Raw genomic sequence first — 18,780 nt, 5'->3', positions numbered from 1 at the left:
CGAGGTACTTTTCTTCAACCAATAGGCCTCTCCACCCTCTAAGCTCTGGTGGCCTCAAGAATCGAATCCCCCTCCCGAGCCAGTAGACTCGGTGAGAAACTTGGGTTTCAGATTCAACAATAACTTTCTTGCAAGTCCCAGATCCGGCAAGTCTCCTCCTCCTCCTCCCGATGGACTGCAGGACGACGGTGGTTCATGCCTTAATTACATCCCATCTGGACTATGCCAATGGCCTTTACCTGGGTCTCCCTGCATATCTGATTCGCAGACTGCAAATGATACAGAATGCAGCAGCTAGTCTGATTTGCAAGGTGCCTTACTGTCACTCCAGAATAAGGAAGTGGGAAAACCCAATATACCCTTGGAGGCTTGGGCAGTCAAATCAATAATAGTAAAAGGTGCCTGCAAAGGATTTTGTTTGAAGATTCTTACTCTAATATAATATACACGCAGTTACTTGGATGTTCAACCCCAATTGGTCTCGAACCCTTAAACAATCAATTTGGGAAAGGATGGAGCGGTGCACTACCCTTGTCTTCTGTTTTAGTAACAACAAGTAGTCAATTTCCTTTAGTGAACATTTTTTCTTTATTCAGATATTCCAACAAAATTGTGCAAAGAGTCTCAGCCAACGCGTTTCGTTCAGCAGAATGAACTTCGTCAGGGCGTGTGTAATAATGAAGACTGAATCCAATGGGTTCGGTGTTGGTGGGGTCTCCTGTTTGGAAATGACCGAATATCACTGTAGTAGCAGTCACGTGTCAAATGGCGGATCTGAGGGCAGAGAGTGCCCCCTTGATAAGGGCCCAATAGAGAGTTCTGGAGTCGTAGAATATACGTGCTCCTTCCTCGCACCGCCTCTGGATGATAGTGGAAAGAGAACAATCAATGCATACATCAAGATGTTGGAAATAAAGACATTCAAAGAATGAGAAGAAAATTTCAGAGACACAAGAATATCTTTTTTTTTTTTTAAATAAATTTTTTTATATGTAGATAAAATTTGAGAGGGTACAGTCAAATGTAACAAAACACCATGAGAGAGGATGTGCAAATCATGAATGTAAACATCTATTCAAAATCAAAATGAATGAATGAATAAAAGCTTTATAAAGCGCGCACTTAGCCCAGGGGCGTCAAGGTGCCCAAGAAGTAACAGATCTGAAGATACAGAAAACAGTTACTCAAATACAATAAATGTTTAGGAAATAGATGAGAAAGTCGACGTTTCGGTCTGTTGTGGCGTAATTGTTCGTCAGACCATCTTCAGGACGTAAAGTCGATTGTATAAAAAGACCCTTTGCAACGGTCCAATACTCAATTAGGGCCAGTCAAGTCTTGGATCAGAAAGGATTCACCCAAAAAGATCTCTGTTGAAGTATTCACTCTAGCATTACATTGCTTGTTGCTGGCTAATTTAAAAGGCGTCAATCAATACGCATTCTTTAACTATGCGAGCGAGCTCAAGGTCTACACTCAGGGTATAGAATTTTGAAAGATCTCACTAACGAAAAAAAGTCTGTATTAGTCGTAGCGCAGTCACTGGCATAGGTCCTTGTAGATGCGGAGCAAATTTTAAATTGGATAGCAACAAGCAATTTAATGCTAGAGTGAATACTTCAACAGAGATCTTTTTGGGCAAATCCTTTCTGATCCAACACTTGACTGGTCCTAATTGAGTATTGGACCGTTGCAAAGGGTCTTTTTATACAATCGACTTTACGTCCTGAAGAAGGACTGACGGACAATTACGCCACAACATACCGAAAGGTCGACTTTCTCATCGATTTCCTAAACATTTATTGTATTTGAGTAACTGTTTTCTGTATCTTCAGATCTGTTACTTCTTGGATCATTCTTTGGAATAGATGTTTACATTCATGATTTGCAGGTGGATTTGCACATCCTCTCTCATGGTGTTTTGTTATATTTGACCGTACCCTCTCTAATTCGGTCTACATATAAAATTTAGTATTTTGAAAAATAAAAAGATATTTCCGTGTCTGTGAATTTTTTTTCTCATTCATTGAATGTGTATATTTCAAACATCTTGACGTATGCATTGATTGTCCAAGGGTTTGAGACCAATTGGAGTTCAACATCCAAGTAACTACGTGTATATTACGTCACTCCATCACTCCCAATCTGAGAAGCCTCCATTGGCTGCCCATCATAAGGAAAATAGAATTCAAGGCACTAACCCTGGCTTTCAGAGCAACCAGGGGTCGAGGCCCGGCCTACTTGAGAGTCAGACTCCAACACTACCATCATGACCGGGCCTCGAGATCTAACCACCTACAGCTCACCACTCCCCGCTTTCGCAAGGCGAGGGTTGGCGGTACAGCGTATGCAGTTAGGTCCGCTAAACTGTGGAATGCCATGCCGCTCCCGCTCCGCCTGACTGACTGAACCAGAACCTGCTTTCAGGCGAGCTCTAAAAACCTGGCTTTTCAACAGTCATTAAGCTAGTGTATGCCCTGTGTTATTCAACTGCCTTAGCGACGGGACACCTCCGTTGGAGGTAGCTGCACGCTCTACAAGTTTCAAAATAAATAAATGAATAAAACACTGATAGTCCACTGTGACAATAAATGAGATACAAAGCTGGGCTCTGAGGTCTGGAGGGGTACACCATGTGCACCCCTCCTTCTCTGGGTATCTCTGGGTAGGACTACTCTCAGCTCACATGGCTGCAGAGGACAGACAGTGGAAGCAGCACCTTCTTCTACCTGTGTCACAAGAGCCTGTACCTGTCACCTGCACAATTACACTTCCGTGCTGGCCTCCCCTGTTTAAATGTGTCTGTCCGTACCCTGCAACAGGTCCTTCACTCCATGCACTGTGGGACATGCATGATGCATATGTCTTCCTTGAGTAGCAGGATGAGTCTAGGGCACATTCGCCATGCAAACCCAGGAGTCAATTTGGGGTGTCCTGTGTATGACTTGAACAGAACAGGAGGTTAGAGACAGCAATGTGAACTGCAGGGCTTCTTCAAAGGATTTTGGGGGTCCTTTGTAGTGGGCCAAGTTTTAATGTGTGAAGGATAGCAGAGACAGTGTTTCCCTTCAAAGCACAGGGACACCCTCAGCACTCATGGCTTCATGCTTTCCCAGAGGTGTTCCCCGCCGCAGAGACAGCAGAGACAGGAGACTCCTCCATCTTATGTAATGTAATGTAATGTAATGTAAAATGTATTTCTATAGCGCCATTATCACTCAGAGAGTATCATGGCGCTCACCCAACCCAGATGAAGGGGGTTGGTGGGAGAGAACACACTTCACGCTAAACATCACATTCTTAAACCATTGCCATACATGCAGCGTCCGTTTGTAAAAAAAAGCCAAGTTTTTAATGCCTTCCTGTATTGGGTTTCATGAGACATAGAGCGTATAGCTAAAGGAAGCTTATTCCACGCTTTGGTCCCCAGTACAAAGAGGGATTTACCCCCTCTAGTCACCAGCTTAAATCTGGGGGTTACAAGCAGGTTCTGCCCTACAGACCTTAGGCAGCGTGCTGGATGGTAGCGTTTAAAACCATTTTGTAGGTATTTAGGTCCTTGTTGGTGAAAAGCCCTAAAAGTAATTAGGAGGATCTTAAAAAGTATCCTCTTAACAACGGGAAGCCAGTGAAGCGCATTCAGTGCTGCTGAGGCTGACGACTTACGCGGCAGACGTAAGACTAACCGAGCTGCTGCATGCTGGACTATTTGCATTCTATGGAGAACCGACTTAATTGTTCCAGCATATAAGCTATTGCAATAGTCGAGCCTAGAATTTATTAGTGCTACAGCAACTGTTTTCCTCGCTGACAGAGGCAAAAGATCAAAAAATTTCCTCAGCGCTTTTATAATATGGAAACAGGTGCCAGCTACGGCAACCGCTTGCTGCTTAAAAGACAGTTGATTGTCAAATTTGATGCCTAGATTCCGAGCTGAGGTGATGGTATTAGGGGGAGCCACAGCATCCTCAGGCCAACAGTTCTTTGGGGAAAACAACTTGTGCTTTCCAAATGGCAAAATCTCAGTCTTGTCGGCATTACACTTAAGGTGATTGTCAGTCATCCACTTAAATGTTGCTGTTAGACACTCTTTGAGATTTTTCTCAGCATCGGGTTGCTCCCTATCCAGTACTAAAATAAGCTGAGTGTCGTCAGCATACGAAATAGTACTGATCTGGAATGAGGTAATCAGTTTTACCAGGGGAACCATATACAAATTAAAAAGTATAGGGCTCAAACTTGATCCCTGGGGAACTCCAAAACTGAGTGCCTTTGCTTCAGATTGATAGGGGCCCAGCACTGTGATTTGACGCCTGTCTCTGAGAAAGTTAACCAGCCAAGCCAGAGCCGTCCCAGCCACTCCTGCGGCAGCCAACCGGTCCACTAGGATGGAGTGTGAGACCGTATCGAAGGCTGCCGACAGGTCAAGTAAAATTAAGACCGCCTCCTTTCCTTGGTCCATGGCCATGCGAAGGGTTTCTGCTGTATACAGCAGAGCAGACTCGGTGGAATGATTTGAGCGAAACCCTGACTGATGTGGATGTAAGATATTATTTACTTCCAGGAAGCTCGTAAGTTGTTTAGTTACGAACCTTTCGGTCAGCTTGGACATCACCGGCAATAAGGAGATCGGGCGTAGATTTGAAAGAGTGGTAGGGTCGGCAAGGGCTTTTTTTTTTAAGTGGTTTAACAGCGGCAAGCTTCCAATCATTGGGGACCTCTGCAGTGGCTAGGGATGAATTAATAATACTGTTAATGATAGGATTCATGAGTTCTACCGCAATATGTAAAACCAGAGGGGGACATGGGTCGAAGGGAGATCCAGATTTGCAAGCTAGAATAGCTTTAGAGGAGTCTTCAAGAGAGATGGGAGCAAAAGTATCCAAACATACTAGAGAACTCGTCCTCTCCCCTCTTTCTATATTTCCTAAAATAGGATACACTGGAGGAAAGCTCTTCACTATATTGAGGATTTTGTTCTCAAAGTAGTCTGAAATTGCATTACAAAGTTTTAAGGAAGGTGGAATTTCCTGCACGAGGGCTGAAGGACTCATGAAGCCCTTGACTATCTGGAAGATTTCTTTTTGGTCTTGATCGGCCATCACTATGGCTTGAAGATAGTATGCCCTTTTAGCTGATTTTATGTCTGCATGATACTTTCCCCTAGCAAGTTTATATATCTCACGGGCAGTTGTTTCATAATTTCTGCGCCACTGTCGTTCTAATCTTCTTAGTTTACCTATTTCTGTTCTTAACTCCGGAGTAAACCAGGGGGCATTCCTTTTGATTTTGGTTGAAGTACACTTTTTAAGACTCGTGGGGCCTAATTTCTTACCTACCATAGTTAGCCAGTCACAGAAGTTATGGTAGTCTATAGAGGTACTACCTGTTAATACTGGGGTGCAAGCTGCACAGGAGTCCAGCACATCAGGACGATTAGAAATTTCTTTCCAATTAGGTTTATATATCAGATTTGATATTGGGGAGTTATTAGTAATAGCACCCAAGTTTTTATGATGTATAGGAACACGAAATGGAATAAAAAAAATGATCAGACCAAATCTGAGGGCAAGGGGATTGAACTGTAAGTCCAGTGAAGTTAGAACAAACACAGTCCAATAAGTGCCCTCCCAAATGAGTATGTTGATGCGTCAAAAGGGTAAGTCCTAATATATTGATGGTATCCATAAAATGATCAACTCCTGGGGCATTAGGGGAGTCGAGATGTAAATTCAAATCGCCCAGTATAGTGAAATTAGAGCATCTAAGCGATAGATCACTTAGGACTTCCCCCACAGTATCTAAAAACTCCTTCGGGGGGCCTGGAGGACGATAAACAAGTGCACCCGAAAAGGTGAATGAATCATGGATGCCTAGCGAAAAAAATAATGCTTCCGCTCCTTTGATGTCAACCAACTCATGTGAAGAACATTTTAATGAGCTACGAAAAATAATGGCAAGACCCCCTCCCCGTTGTTTTTCTCTATCCAAACGCTGGATAGAGAATGTTAGCGGGAGGGCTATGGCAAGATCTGGGTTACACCAGGGTTTAAGCCACGTTTCAGTAACCAAAAGCTAATCGAGCTCATTGTCAATGATTAAGTCGTGTATATGTTGGGCGTTCTTACACAGCGAGCGTGCATTAATTAAGCCACCTCGCAGAACGGAAGTGGTAGCCAATGACTTTACTATAGGCTTAATAACAGAAGCCATCGTGTTCTGAATACAAGCTCGGGGGCTGACCGGGTTCGAAGAGTGCTACTCTATGACTCTCCTGAGGTAGTCCAACATGCAATAATACAGTGGCAACCGGCCGGCGCGGACTAAAGGATAGAGATGTTTGCCTAATCTTACCCTTTCTGCTACAGCTGTCTCCGCCCTCACGCCTCCTTCGCGCGGACGAGCGCAGACGGGCAAGACTCTGGCCCGACTCCGGCACGAGTCTGGCACCACCGCTGCGCGACCAAAGCGAGCATTAAATAGGGCCTCCCCTCACCTCCGCCGGAGCACTAGAGCGCTCAGCGTGCTGGTGCCAGGAATGATAGTTCAAACCTTCCCAAGATGGCGGCCAAATACGAAGGTATCTGCCGATTTTAAACCCGCTAACACAGCGGTGGGGGCACAATTTATAGTGCAAGTGTGTGGCCAATATAGAATGTTAAGAACAGGGGAAAATATTAAATAAAACCAACGAAAATGGAAAAAACGGGGAACAGCTTAAAAACAGATTAAATTTACAGCAGAGCAGCGTTAAAGCGCTAATTCAAGACGAAACGCCGCGGTCAGTGATATTACCTTACTCTCCCTTATGCTCCCTTGCAGTGTGTTCCCCTGACCAGGAGCTCCTAGTCCTACTGCTCCTTGCTTCTGACAGCCGACAACAAATGCTGTGCCAGGGCCAATCTGGCAGTATGCACAAGTCAGAAGGGGCTGACACTACCACAGAGCTAGACCTGTGGAATACACAAACTCTGTCTGCAAACGTGGTGTAAGTATGAGGCAGAAACATACAGTCCATTGGCAGGATTTCTCAAAGACCAGTTTCCAGGGTCCCACACCAAGTAAGACCGGGAAAGATTTGGTGTTCAAAGGGGGGCATCGCTCACTGAAAAGTCCTGTTTGCCGGGATCAGAAAAAGGAACCTGAAAGTTCTGCATCCTGCCAGGAAGAGTTGACTTGAAACCACCTTCATGGAGAAGCCTGCTGATGCAGGGCACTGGCAGGATGCCAGCAATGAGGAAAGGGTGTCTAGAGGAGGAGGAGGGCCTCAGGGAGCTGTATCCCCAGCAAGCTGTATCCTCTGGGAAATGGGGCCTCGGGGAGATGGGGGGGCCTCGGGGAGATGGGGCCTCGGGGAGATGGGGGATCGGGGAGATGGGGGATCGGGGAGATGGGGGATCGGGGAGATGGCGGATCGGGGAGATGGCGGATCGGGGAGATGGGGCCTCGGGGAGATGGGGGGATCGGGGAGATGGGGGATCGGGGAGATGGGGGATCGGGGGGATGGGGCCTCGGGGGAATGGGGCCTCGGGGGGATGGGGCCTCGGGGGGATGGGGCCTCGGGGGGATGGGGCCTCGGGGGGATGGGGCCTCGGGGAGATGGGGCCTCGGGGAGATGGGGGATCGGGGAGATGGGGGATCGGGGAGATGGGGGATCGGGGAGATGGCGGATCGGGGAGATGGCGGATCGGGGAGATGGCGGATCGGGGAGATGGGGGGATCGGGGAGATGGGGGGGATCGGGGAGATGGGGGATCGGGGAGATGGGGGATCGGGGGGATGGGGCCTCGGGGGGATGGGGCCTCGGGGGGATGGGGCCTCGGGGGGATGGGGCCTCGGGGGGATGGGGCCTCGGGGGGATGGGGCCTCGGGGAGATGGGGGGGGATCGGGGAGATGGGGGGGGATCGGGGAGATAGGGGGGGATCGGGGAGATGGGGGGGGATCGGGGAGATGGGGGGGGATCGGGGAGATGGGGGGGGGGATCGGGGAGATGGGGGATCGGGGAGATGGGGGGGATCGGGGAGATGGGGGGGATCGGGGAGATGGGGGGGATCGGGGAGATGGGGGGGATCGGGGAGATGGGGGGATCGGGGGGATGGGGCCTCAGGGGGATGGGGCCTCAGGGGGATGGGGCCTCAGGGGGATGGGGCCTCAGGGAGCTGTACAGACAGAAGTGGGTATTGGTCTGCTGCAGCCCAGGGAAGGATCTGCACCGCCAGCCCTTGTGGTAAGGTCTTGGGTCCGAGGTCCTCCTGAACGCACCCTCAGAGGAGAGAGGCTCGCTCCCCAACAGGGTGCTCGTGGTGGGCACCCCGATCTCTCTCTGCCAGGTCTGTTAAGTATTGTGCAAGGAGACTGGGAATGTCAAAATAACTACAAAAAGAACAAAACCAACTAAGAAACTATGAGCCCCTGGCGCCAAGTACCCGCGTGACCAGGTCTGGTGATACGACCATCAGAAGAAGCTCCTAAAACAATGAGGCTCTTGGAGAACATCGCACATCAGCGATTTAACCCCTCACAGGATCAGTGACGCGACTGGGTGGGTTCTTCTTTTACTTGGGTGGTGGGTCTGACCTATGGGCCGGAGGGAGACCCAGCGGTGGGATTTTCCCTCAGGCTGGTGGGATCACAGGCAGTCTCATTACCAGTGCTCACGTAGCCTAGCACCAGAGCAGCTCCATGCTGATAGAAAGGGCGTTACAAGAGACACCAGGACAGGTAAGACCAGTGTTAAGAATCCAACACAGCTTACCAGCCCAGCTTGTCTTGGCAACGGCCTTCCGTGGGGAAGCGAGCAGATTTTGTATTCAGCTGGGAATGGCTCCTCGATTGAGCTCTTGCCTGTGTGTTGTGATCATGTCTGAAGGAATCTGGAAGCATCCACAAAAGAATATTGATTCCCTGGTGATTACTGTTTGGCGTTCTTGCGCTCCACCTTCATATGCCCAGTGCTGCGCTGTGAATAAAATGTTTTCCTCTCCAAAGCAGAACCACCGGCTGGGCACTGATGTTATTTGCTCAGCTGAGTTCGGAGTCTCGACCCCCACGCCAACCTTCCTTACTAAGCCTTGATCTGCTCAACTTCGTTCCCTGGGGTGAGGTGCTAAAGAATTAACTTGAGGCTCAGTTTTGGGGCCAGAGTAATGTGAAGTCACAAGAAAATAAAGGTAAAGGCTGTGATTGTTACAGCTTCTACCCAGTAACCATGATTACCCTAGGACTCCCACAAAAGATCCCACACATAATTCACATTTGAAGAGAACATTTATTTTCTCCACATTTAGTTGAGTAAACTGAGCAAAGACAAAGTGAAATCAGTCAGTTCCAGGATTGTACTACATGAAAACACCATTCACAGCCTCCATAGTACACAAACAACAAAACTTGGGCCACTGGAATTGCGTTTTTTTGTCTTGCACCAATGCAATCTTTCTGAAATTCGACCCCTGGAAATGAGAAAACGAATAGTGGCAGGAACGCCTAGTGCAGGGCGACTGTCAACGCAACTGCCATTTCTGCAACTTAGAGACACACCCAGCAAACACCTATCCAACATACTTCCTGGAGTAACTCTTCCCAGGGAGCGATTCACTGAGTCAACAGACAACACCCACCCAGAGAATAGGGCCACACCCCACGCCTCCCTACCACCTATACTGGCAGGCATGTCTGTCCGATGGTAACACAATGCTCGCTGGCCTAGTAGGCTGCCCCAGCAGAAGGCGCGAGTTGTCGGCTTTCTACAGAAAAGCATCACATACGGTTCTATAGTCGAGGCGAGGACAGACAATGGCGCTTCGTCTCTGGCACCAGTAAACCTTGCCACATCCTCCTCTGCCCTGCCCTCTCCGTAGTGATCCGCAGCCCGCTCTGCGATGGAATACTCCAGTCTTACTCACGTGTAGTTGGGGTGCGCTGCATGTGCCATGTCCGCACTGATCATGTAAGACTTTGAAACGGACTCCTCAAAGGCAGTCAGATTCTGCGGAGTGGATGAGATGCGGCGAAGGATCAGTTCGGTCAGCAGCGACTCTGCCCCCTGGGCACTGCCAGAGCCCACCTGAAAAGGAACAGACGGGGTTCAATGAAAGGACAAGCCCATCCTTGTGACAGACTGGACACCAGTGCCAAATGCTGGCCCACAGAGCAGGTCATGTTCACACCGCCAATGTGGGACTGCATGTATATTTGTTCAATATAGTGATTGACTGTGGATGTTGTTTCATGACATTATATGTCGGCACTCACCAACAGGAAGGTGTAAAACTAGGCATGCCAGCATCATGCCTTCGTATGTAGGTCAACAAAAGCAAAAAGAACAAATGATGGACGGAATGCTGAGCAATGCAAACATTCAACCGCAGTCACAAAGATCTGGGTTTAATCCATCGTTCTTTTGCTCACCACGCCATTCCAGTTTGGACCCAAGCATATGCAAATCAGTCTTGACTCTGCTCCTCATGGGAACAGTCCAGCCCGAACTGCCACCCAGGTCGTCTCTAGACCGGAAACAAGCATCCTGGGAGCGGTTTCGGGGTATCACCCCTCATCAGCCAGGCTGATTTGCATATGGCTGGGTTCAAACTGGAATGGCATGGGGAGCAAAAAAACGATAGATTTAGGACCAGATCTCTGAATTGGTGTGAATGTTTGGTATTGTTCATCATTCTGTCCATCAACTGTTCTTTTGCATTGGTCCCCCAGAATGGGACAGATAGGCCCAGATGTGGGTCCCGTGCTCTCCAAGCCACTGGAGTCAAGCTAACCTGGCTGATATTCTTTCTGATGTTCTTTTTGCAATTGTATGTTGGTCTTCACCAACAGGAAAGTGTACAAACAGGCATGCCAACATCATGACACTATGTGGGTACTCACCAAAAGGAAGGTGTACAACTAGGGATGCCGACATCATGACATTGTATGTAGGGTTTCACCTACAGGAAGGTGCACAGCTAGGCATGCCAACTTCATGCAATTGTACGCAGGGTTTCACCAACAGGAAAGTGTACAACAAGGTATGGCAACATCATGCCATTGTATGAAGGGTTTCAACAACAGGAAGGTGTTCAACTAGGCATGCAACATCATGACATTGTAAGCAGGTCTTCACCAAAAGAAGGTGTACAACTAGGCGTGCCAACATCATGACACTGTAAGTAGGATTTCACCCACAGGAAGGTGTACAACTAGGCATGCCGACATCACGACATTGTAAGCAGGTCTTCACCAACAGGAAGGAGTACAACTAGGCATGCCAACATCATGACATCGTAAGCAGGTCGTCATCCACAGGAAGGTGTACAGCTAGGCATGCCAGCATCAGGACACTAAGTAAGATTTCACCCACAGGAAGGTGTACAACAATGTATGGCAACATCATGCCATTGTATGAAGGGTTTCAACAACAGGAAGGTGTACAACAATGCATATCACCATTATGACCGTGTTTGTAGGGTTTCATCAACAGGAAGGTGTACAACTAGGCACGCCAACATCATGACATTGTATGCAGGTCTTCACCAACAGGAAGGTGTACAAATAGGCACGGCAACATCATGACACTGTATGTAGTTCTTCACCAACAGGAAGGTGTACAACTAGGCAAGCCAACATCATGACATTTTATGTAGGGTTTCGCCAACAGGAAGGTGTACAACTAGGCACGCCAACATCATGACATTGTATGCAGGTCTTCTCCAACAGGAAGGTGTACAAATAGGCACGGCAACATCATGACACTGTATGTAGTTCTTCACCAACAGGAATGTGTACAACTAGGCAAGCCAACATCATGACATTTTATGTAGGGTTTCGCCAACAGGAAGGTGTACAACTAGGCATGCCAACATCATGACATTTTATGTAGGGTTTCGCCAACAGGAAGGTGTACAACAAGGCATATCACCATTATGACCGTGTTTGTAGGGTTTCATCAACAGGAAGGTGTACAACTAGGCACGCCAACATCATGACATTTTATGTAGGGTTTCGCCAACAGGAAGGTGTACAACAAGGCATATCACCATTATGACCGTGTTTGTAGGGTTTCATCAACAGGAAGGTGTACAACTAGGCACGCCAACATCATGACATTGTATGCAGGTCTTCACCAACAGGAAGGTGTACAAATAGGCACGGCAACATCATGACACTGTATGTAGTTCTTCACCAACAGGAAGGTGTACAACTAGGCAAGCCAACATCATGACATTTTATGTAGGGTTTCGCCAACAGGAAGGTGTACAACTAGGCACGCCAACATCATGACATTGTATGCAGGTCTTCTCCAACAGGAAGGTGTACAAATAGGCACGGCAACATCATGACACTGTATGTAGTTCTTCACCAACAGGAATGTGTACAACTAGGCAAGCCAACATCATGACATTTTATGTAGGGTTTCGCCAACAGGAAGGTGTACAACTAGGCAAGCCAACATCATGACATTTTATGTAGGGTTTCGCCAACAGGAAGGTGTACAACTAGGCACGCCAACATCATGACATTGTATGCAGGTCTTCTCCAACAGGAAGGTGTACAACTAGGCACGCCAACATCATGACATTGTATGCAGGTCTTCACCAACAGGAAGGTGTATGAATAGGCACGGCAACATCATGACACTGTATGTAGTTCTTCACCAATAGAAGGTGTACAACTAGGCGTGCCAACACCATGACATTGTATGTAGGTATTCACCAATAGAAGGTGTACAACTAGGCGTGCCAACACCATGACATTGTATGTAGGTCTTCATCAACAGGAAGGTGTACAACTAGGCGTGCCAACAGCATGACATTGTATGTAGGTCTTCACCAACAGGAAGGTGTACAACTAGGCACGCCAACATTCTGCACTCATTTGTGGGATTTGAAAGTATCCAGAGGTGCTTGTGTAAAGCGTGCAAAGCACAAGCCTAACCGCTATATGCAATCGCGTTACAATGTGCTGCTGCGTTTGTGTCAGGAATGAATAAAGTTCACAATATAGTAATCTGGTGATGCGTCGTAGGTGCAAACAACATTTGGAGGCATGCTGTGAGAATTAATGTCTCCCTTCACTTCCCATACCTCCATGAGGTCACGGAGGACCGGTAAAGAGGAGATGGGCTCACACCTAGCGTTAGCACCATCATTAGAAGGTTACTCTTGATTAGTGCATCCGGACAGTACCCCTGGCCAGTCTGCAGAGGATGCAGAAATACAAACTGGCACCTGCATGTTGTAAATCTAATCTCCTGATATTGTCTCAATCGGTCCAGGAGCAATGCATGGATGCGCGTGTGGGAACTCCTGTGCTTGGGCTGGGCTGCATGTGAATAAGTCCAGAGAGATGAGTGTATATCAAATGTACACCACCTCTGGAAGACTCTATTATACAGCAGGTTTCCACAAAAGAGGCATGGCTTGAGGTGCATGTACGTGTGTGATGGGTAGGTATCTGCTTTCCTAGATGTGAGTACAGACACGTGCCTGGTGTTAGGGCGGTCAGTGTGTATTCTGGAGAGGAAAAGGTATGTGTAGTGGAAGCTGTACTGGAGGTGAGAACGAAAGGCTTGCACGAATATTCCCTATACTCAAGGTGTGTGTGTGATAACTTGTGCTCTTTTTGCCATCCGCTGGCCCTCGGTGTGACCTACAACAGCAAAACCAATGCATGCCTTAAGGACTTCCTTCTTTTTGTGCAAGAGAGTAAAGCTGTGGACGCACAGAGCAGCAGATATCAGACTGATCCTACCGCTGCCTACATTAACCCATGGTCAGGCAGCAGGAATACGGACAATGCACTCAGTGCCCTGGCATGTATGCAGTGCCAGTCTGTACCCAGAGAAGGGTACTCCATTCCAGACATGGTGACGATAAAGGTCCCTCTTCAAACCCAGGTGGGTGCCATGTACCTGCTATGCTATAAGTCCAAACTCACCTCTTCGTTGTCGTAGAGGGTAATCATACGGACATTGGGTTCACTGGACAGAGAGGTTGGAGGGTCACAGGACTGGATCAGAGCCTGGAAATTCAAAAGAGGAGAAAGTGCCAATTATTACCTTCTTTCTCATCTTTTATTTTTAAGTTTTAATCGCACCACTAAAAACAAGCCTTTAGATACAACATAAAAAACACAACATAACTGACTCAATTTTGTACATTTTTAAAATTAGTTTTAGTTCATGACAACCAAAAGAAAATAGACAAAGCATACATTCAGCTTATCAACTAAAATCAACCATCAACCGTGACATTGAGCAATAGCTGTTGAGTTACATTTAGTTCCATAAAGGAATAAATGACATTTAAATATGGAAGTAAAGAGGAGTAAAAAGGCTGAATTCATTCAGTGTTCAACATTTACAAGTATATCTGTTCCTACTATCGAATGTATGATTAAAACAGTCCCAAAACCAAATAATCACTGACTTTAGTGGGAAACTACATAGCATAAGGACAGGTACTTCCCTTTCGTGGCACTGTCGTGTAGCTAGGGACGATGTTTATTGTAAACAGAGGTTACTCTTAATGGGTCACCTGCGGCTCGTAGTGAATAAAACCTAGAGGTGTTAGGCTGCTCTAGTTCAACCTGAGAGCGGACTTAGAGACAAGAAAGAAACCTCATCACATTTTGCATGACCTTGCACCTGTCTCTGAAGGAGATATAGCAAATTAGGATTACAGGTAAATATCTTTCCCTTCTCCATTGTGGGGTCTATAATAACATTCATAAGCCCTATACCTGAACACCAGGCTACTTCCCCGCACTCCATGAGAACTGCTCCCTGTTGACGTGGGCAGTCGAAAGTAACGTGGGCTGTCGAAGGCGGCGCGGGGCGTAGAAGGCGGCGCGGGCCATAGAAGGTGGCGGCGGGCAGTAGAAGGTGGCGGCGGGCAGTAGAAGTTGGCGGCGGGCAGTAGAAGTTGGCGGCGGGCAGTAGAAAGTGGCGGCGGGCAGTAGAATGTGGCGGCGGGCTGTAGAAGGTGGCATGGGCAGGAGAAGGAGGCAGGAGAAGGTGAAATGGGCAGGAGAAGGTAGCATGGGCAGGAGAAGGTAGCATGGGCAGGAGGAGGAGGCACGGGCAGGAGAAGGTGGCTGGTTTCCACTGTAGAGAGAGTTCAGACAATGGTTGTATAACAGAGATCAGAAGATCTTGATGTGATCGCTCTGCATATTTCAATAGTTTCTTCTGAAAGATACTGCAGTTACTGTTTCTACAAGAGACCTAATGCACAGGAAGGATATGTCTGATGGACCTTTGACAAGACGCGAACCATGATGTAATCCAAATGGCCATGGACTTAAGATGACTATCAAGGCTGTGCAAACGCATCATAATGAACCAAAATAACATTCCCGGTCTTCCTCCTGTCTGTAATTATTTATTTAAACTCTGGAGATGTCTCATTAGGCATCCTGCGAGAAGAAGCAGCCTCCCTTCTGGAGCAGAAGCATCAGGCAGGACGAAAGAGCTAGTCTATTGCAAGCATGGGTTAGGTCTCAATGGGGTAGATACAACCTTAGAGCCCTATCAATGATACGAAAACCTTTCAAAGGATCGAAGAAAGGACTACAGCCTCTGTTAACCCTTCATGATAACGCGAGGGGATACGTTTCATCAAAGATGTTAAAGATCAACAACACTTGAAGACTGAATTTAGAAATCAGCAAATGTATCGATCTAAAACTCCTGCTCTTCCGGTAGAGAAATCCACTTTCTGAGAGACCCTGAAAAAATCTATTATTGAAAGCTGAGAAGGAATGTGCTACTTACCAGTATGCATCTGTTCTTGGTATGTAGAGCTGCAGATCTACACACTGTGCATAGATCGCCATCTGCTGTTGGGCCCGGATGTTGCAGTTGTTTTTCTCTTGGAAAATCTTTGGAAGTCACAAGGTATGTGACTGCTCCTTTGGATCATATTGCGCATGGGCTTCGGCTCCATCCTCAGATTGTTTTTCGCCAGCAGGGAAATGATGGAGCTTTGTAAGAAACAGGAAAGATGCCCATGTGTGCTGTATCTAAATAAGATAAAACTGGAACAGATAAAGGTAGCTGGGGAGGCGGGTGGGCGTGTGTAGATCTGCAGCTCTACATGCCAAGAACAGATGCATACTGGTAAGTAGCATATTCCGTTCGAGGCATATGAGCTACAGATTATACACTGTGCATAGATTGTGTAGCAGTACTCCCTCTTAGCAGCGACCACCAGTATCTGTTGCAGTTGTTTGAAACAGTGTTTTGAGGACAGCCTGGCCCACACTAGCTTGTTGCTTAGTTTGCACATCTACACAATAGTGTTTAGTGAAAGTGTGCGGTGTAGACCATGTAGCTGCTTTGCAGATATCATCCAAGGGGATGTTCCCTACAAATGCCATGGAAGCCCCTATCTTACATGTAGAGTGGGCTTTAGGGGGAACTGATAGCATTCGTTTTGCCTTGTGGTAGCAAATCTGTATGCATTTAACAATCCACCTAGCTATCCTAGATTTGGAGATGGGGTTGCCTTTGTGTGGTGTTGAGAAATACACAAATTATTATTTGGTCTTGCGAAAAGGTTGTGTCCTCTCGATGTAGTAGAGTAAAGCTCTTTTGACGTCTGGGGTGTGCAGAGCTCTTTCTACAATGGTTTGTGGCTGCGAGAAGAATACGGGCAGTTCCACAGATTGATTGAGGTGAAAGGGAGAAATGACTTTAGGAAGGAATTTCGGATTAGTGCGGAAACAACCTTATTATGATGCATTTGCAGGAAAGGTTCTTGAATGGTGAGTGCTTGTATCTCACTGACCCTTCTGAGGGAAGTAATGGCTACAAGGAAAGCTGTTTTCCATGTTAAAAATTGAAGCTCACATTTATGTAGAGGTTCGAATGGAGGCCCCATTAGTCTTGTGAGAACGATGTTTAGGTTCCACACCGGTGAGGGTGGCACTCTAGGGGAAATTATTCTTTTGAGGCCTTCCATGAAGGCTTTTATGGCAGGTACTCTAAAGAGGGATAGATGCTGTCTATTTTGTAGCTACGCTGCTATGGCAGCAAGGTGTAGTCTAATAGACGTGTAGGCTAGGTTGCATCTTTGTAGGTGTAGTAAGTAGCCTATGATGTGGTGGATAGACACATCCAAGGGATTGATATTATTGTTGTGACAATAAATCACAAATCGTTTCCACTTGGCTGAGTAGCAAGCTCTAGTGGTAGGACGTCTAGCTTCTTTAATGACGTTCATACAGTCAGGGGGAAGATTAAGGTAGCCAAATTCTAGGATTTCAGGAGCCAGATCACAAGGTTGAGCTGAGCTGGGTCCGGGTGTCTGATCTCTCCATGGTTCTGGGTTAAGAGGCGTGGAGTGAGGTGTAATTTTTGGTGCGGAACTACGGAGAGTTCCAGCAATGTGGTGTACCACGGTTGTCTGGCCCAAGTTGGAGCAACTAGGATGAGAGTTAGGGAGTGTTGCTGTAGTTTGCGCACCACTAATGGAATGAGTGGGAGAGGCGGAAAAGCGTACGCAAATTTGCCTGACCAGTTCATCCATATCGCATTGCCTTTGGACATTGGGTGTGGATATCTGGCGGCGAAGATTGGGCATTTGGCGTTTTCGTGGGTGGCGAAGAGGTCTATTTGTGGTTGCCCCCACGTTTGAAAGAATGGTTGAAGAACTTGTGGATGAAGTTCCCACTCGTAGATTTGTTGAGTTTGACGGCTCAACAGATCTGCAATGGTGTTTTGGACTCCTGGGACATGTTGTGCTAAGAGAAAGATGTTTTGAGGTATGGCTCACCTCCATATGGTCTGTGCTAGCTGAGAGAGCTGCAGAGAGTGTGTGCCACCTTGTTTTTGGATGTAGTACATTGCTGTCATGTTGTCTGTGCGGACTAAGACAGCCTTGCCTGAGACGTGTGTTTGAAAGGCTTTCAGGGCAAGAAATATGGCCAGTAACTCCAGATGGTTGATGTGGAGTAACTTTTGTTGAGGTGTCCACCTGCCCTGCATGGTGTGATGTAGTAGATGAGCTCCCCAGCCGGAGAGCGATGCGTCCGCTGTTAGAACTATTTGAGAAACCGACTCTAGGAACGGTCGCCCTTTGGAAAGGTTTTTGGTGGTCCACCACTGCAGAGTGCGATGGGCACGACCGTCTACCAACACCAGATCTGTTAGCTGACCTTGAGCCTGGTTCCATTGGCGTGCTAGGTACTCTTGCAGAGGACGCATCTGGAGTCTTGCATGAGGTACTATGAATATGCAAGAGGCCATCATCCCTATAAGTTGCATAAACACTCGGGCTGGAAGTGAGTGTTGAGGTTGAAATTTGGCGCGAAGAGCTTGTATGCTTGCTATCCTGGCAGGGCTGGGGTAGGCTAACGCTTTTGAGGTGTCTATGGTGGCACCGAGGTATTGTTGTATGTGGGAGGGATGCAGATGGGACTTGGCATAGTTTACTGGGAAGCCCAGGTCGTGAAGTAGTTGGATCGTGGCGTGAGTGTGTTGTACACACCGATTGTATGAGCTGGCTTTTATAAGCCAGTCGTCTAGATATGGGAAGACGTGGATGTGTTGTCTTCTCAGAGGTGCTGCCACTACTGCTAAGCACTTGGTAGACACTCTTGGGGCTTTGGTGACTCTGAAGGGGAGTACTTTGAATTGGTAGTGGTGATTGTCCACTACGAATCTGAGAAACTTCCTGTGAGCGGTGTGAAGGGGAATGTGGAAATAGGCGTCCTTGAGGTCTATGGTGGTTAGGAAGTCATTTTGGGAGAGCAGAGGAAGCACCTGCTGGAGTGTGACCATGTGAAAAT

At 47.3% G+C, this 18,780-nt stretch overlaps 1 protein-coding gene across 3 annotated transcripts in view; it reads right to left on the bottom strand.

Moving 5' to 3' along the window:
• Nucleotides 1-18,780, bottom strand: part of DNPEP (aspartyl aminopeptidase) — a 479,746-nt gene that overhangs the window by 178,936 nt on the left and 282,030 nt on the right. For all 3 annotated transcript variants that reach the window (XR_014980105.1, XM_085650112.1, XM_085650111.1), the window contains exons 10-11: nucleotides 13,927-14,010; nucleotides 9,903-10,063 (exon numbers count right to left, since the gene is read on the bottom strand). Coding sequence is in view for 2 of the 3 variants with exons in the window: in XM_085650112.1 (XP_085506238.1) it covers nucleotides 9,903-10,063; nucleotides 13,927-14,010 (245 nt within the window). In the remaining variant the exon portion in view is untranslated. The remainder of the gene's footprint in view (nucleotides 1-9,902; nucleotides 10,064-13,926; nucleotides 14,011-18,780) is intronic.

The sequence above is a fragment of the Triturus cristatus genome, chromosome 3_2 (genome assembly GCF_964204655.1).
Source record: "Triturus cristatus chromosome 3_2, aTriCri1.1, whole genome shotgun sequence".
Classification (NCBI taxonomy): domain Eukaryota; kingdom Metazoa; phylum Chordata; class Amphibia; order Caudata; family Salamandridae; genus Triturus; species Triturus cristatus.
The sequence above is the reverse complement of the archived record's forward strand: the minus strand, read 5'-3'. Positions and strand labels throughout refer to the sequence as shown.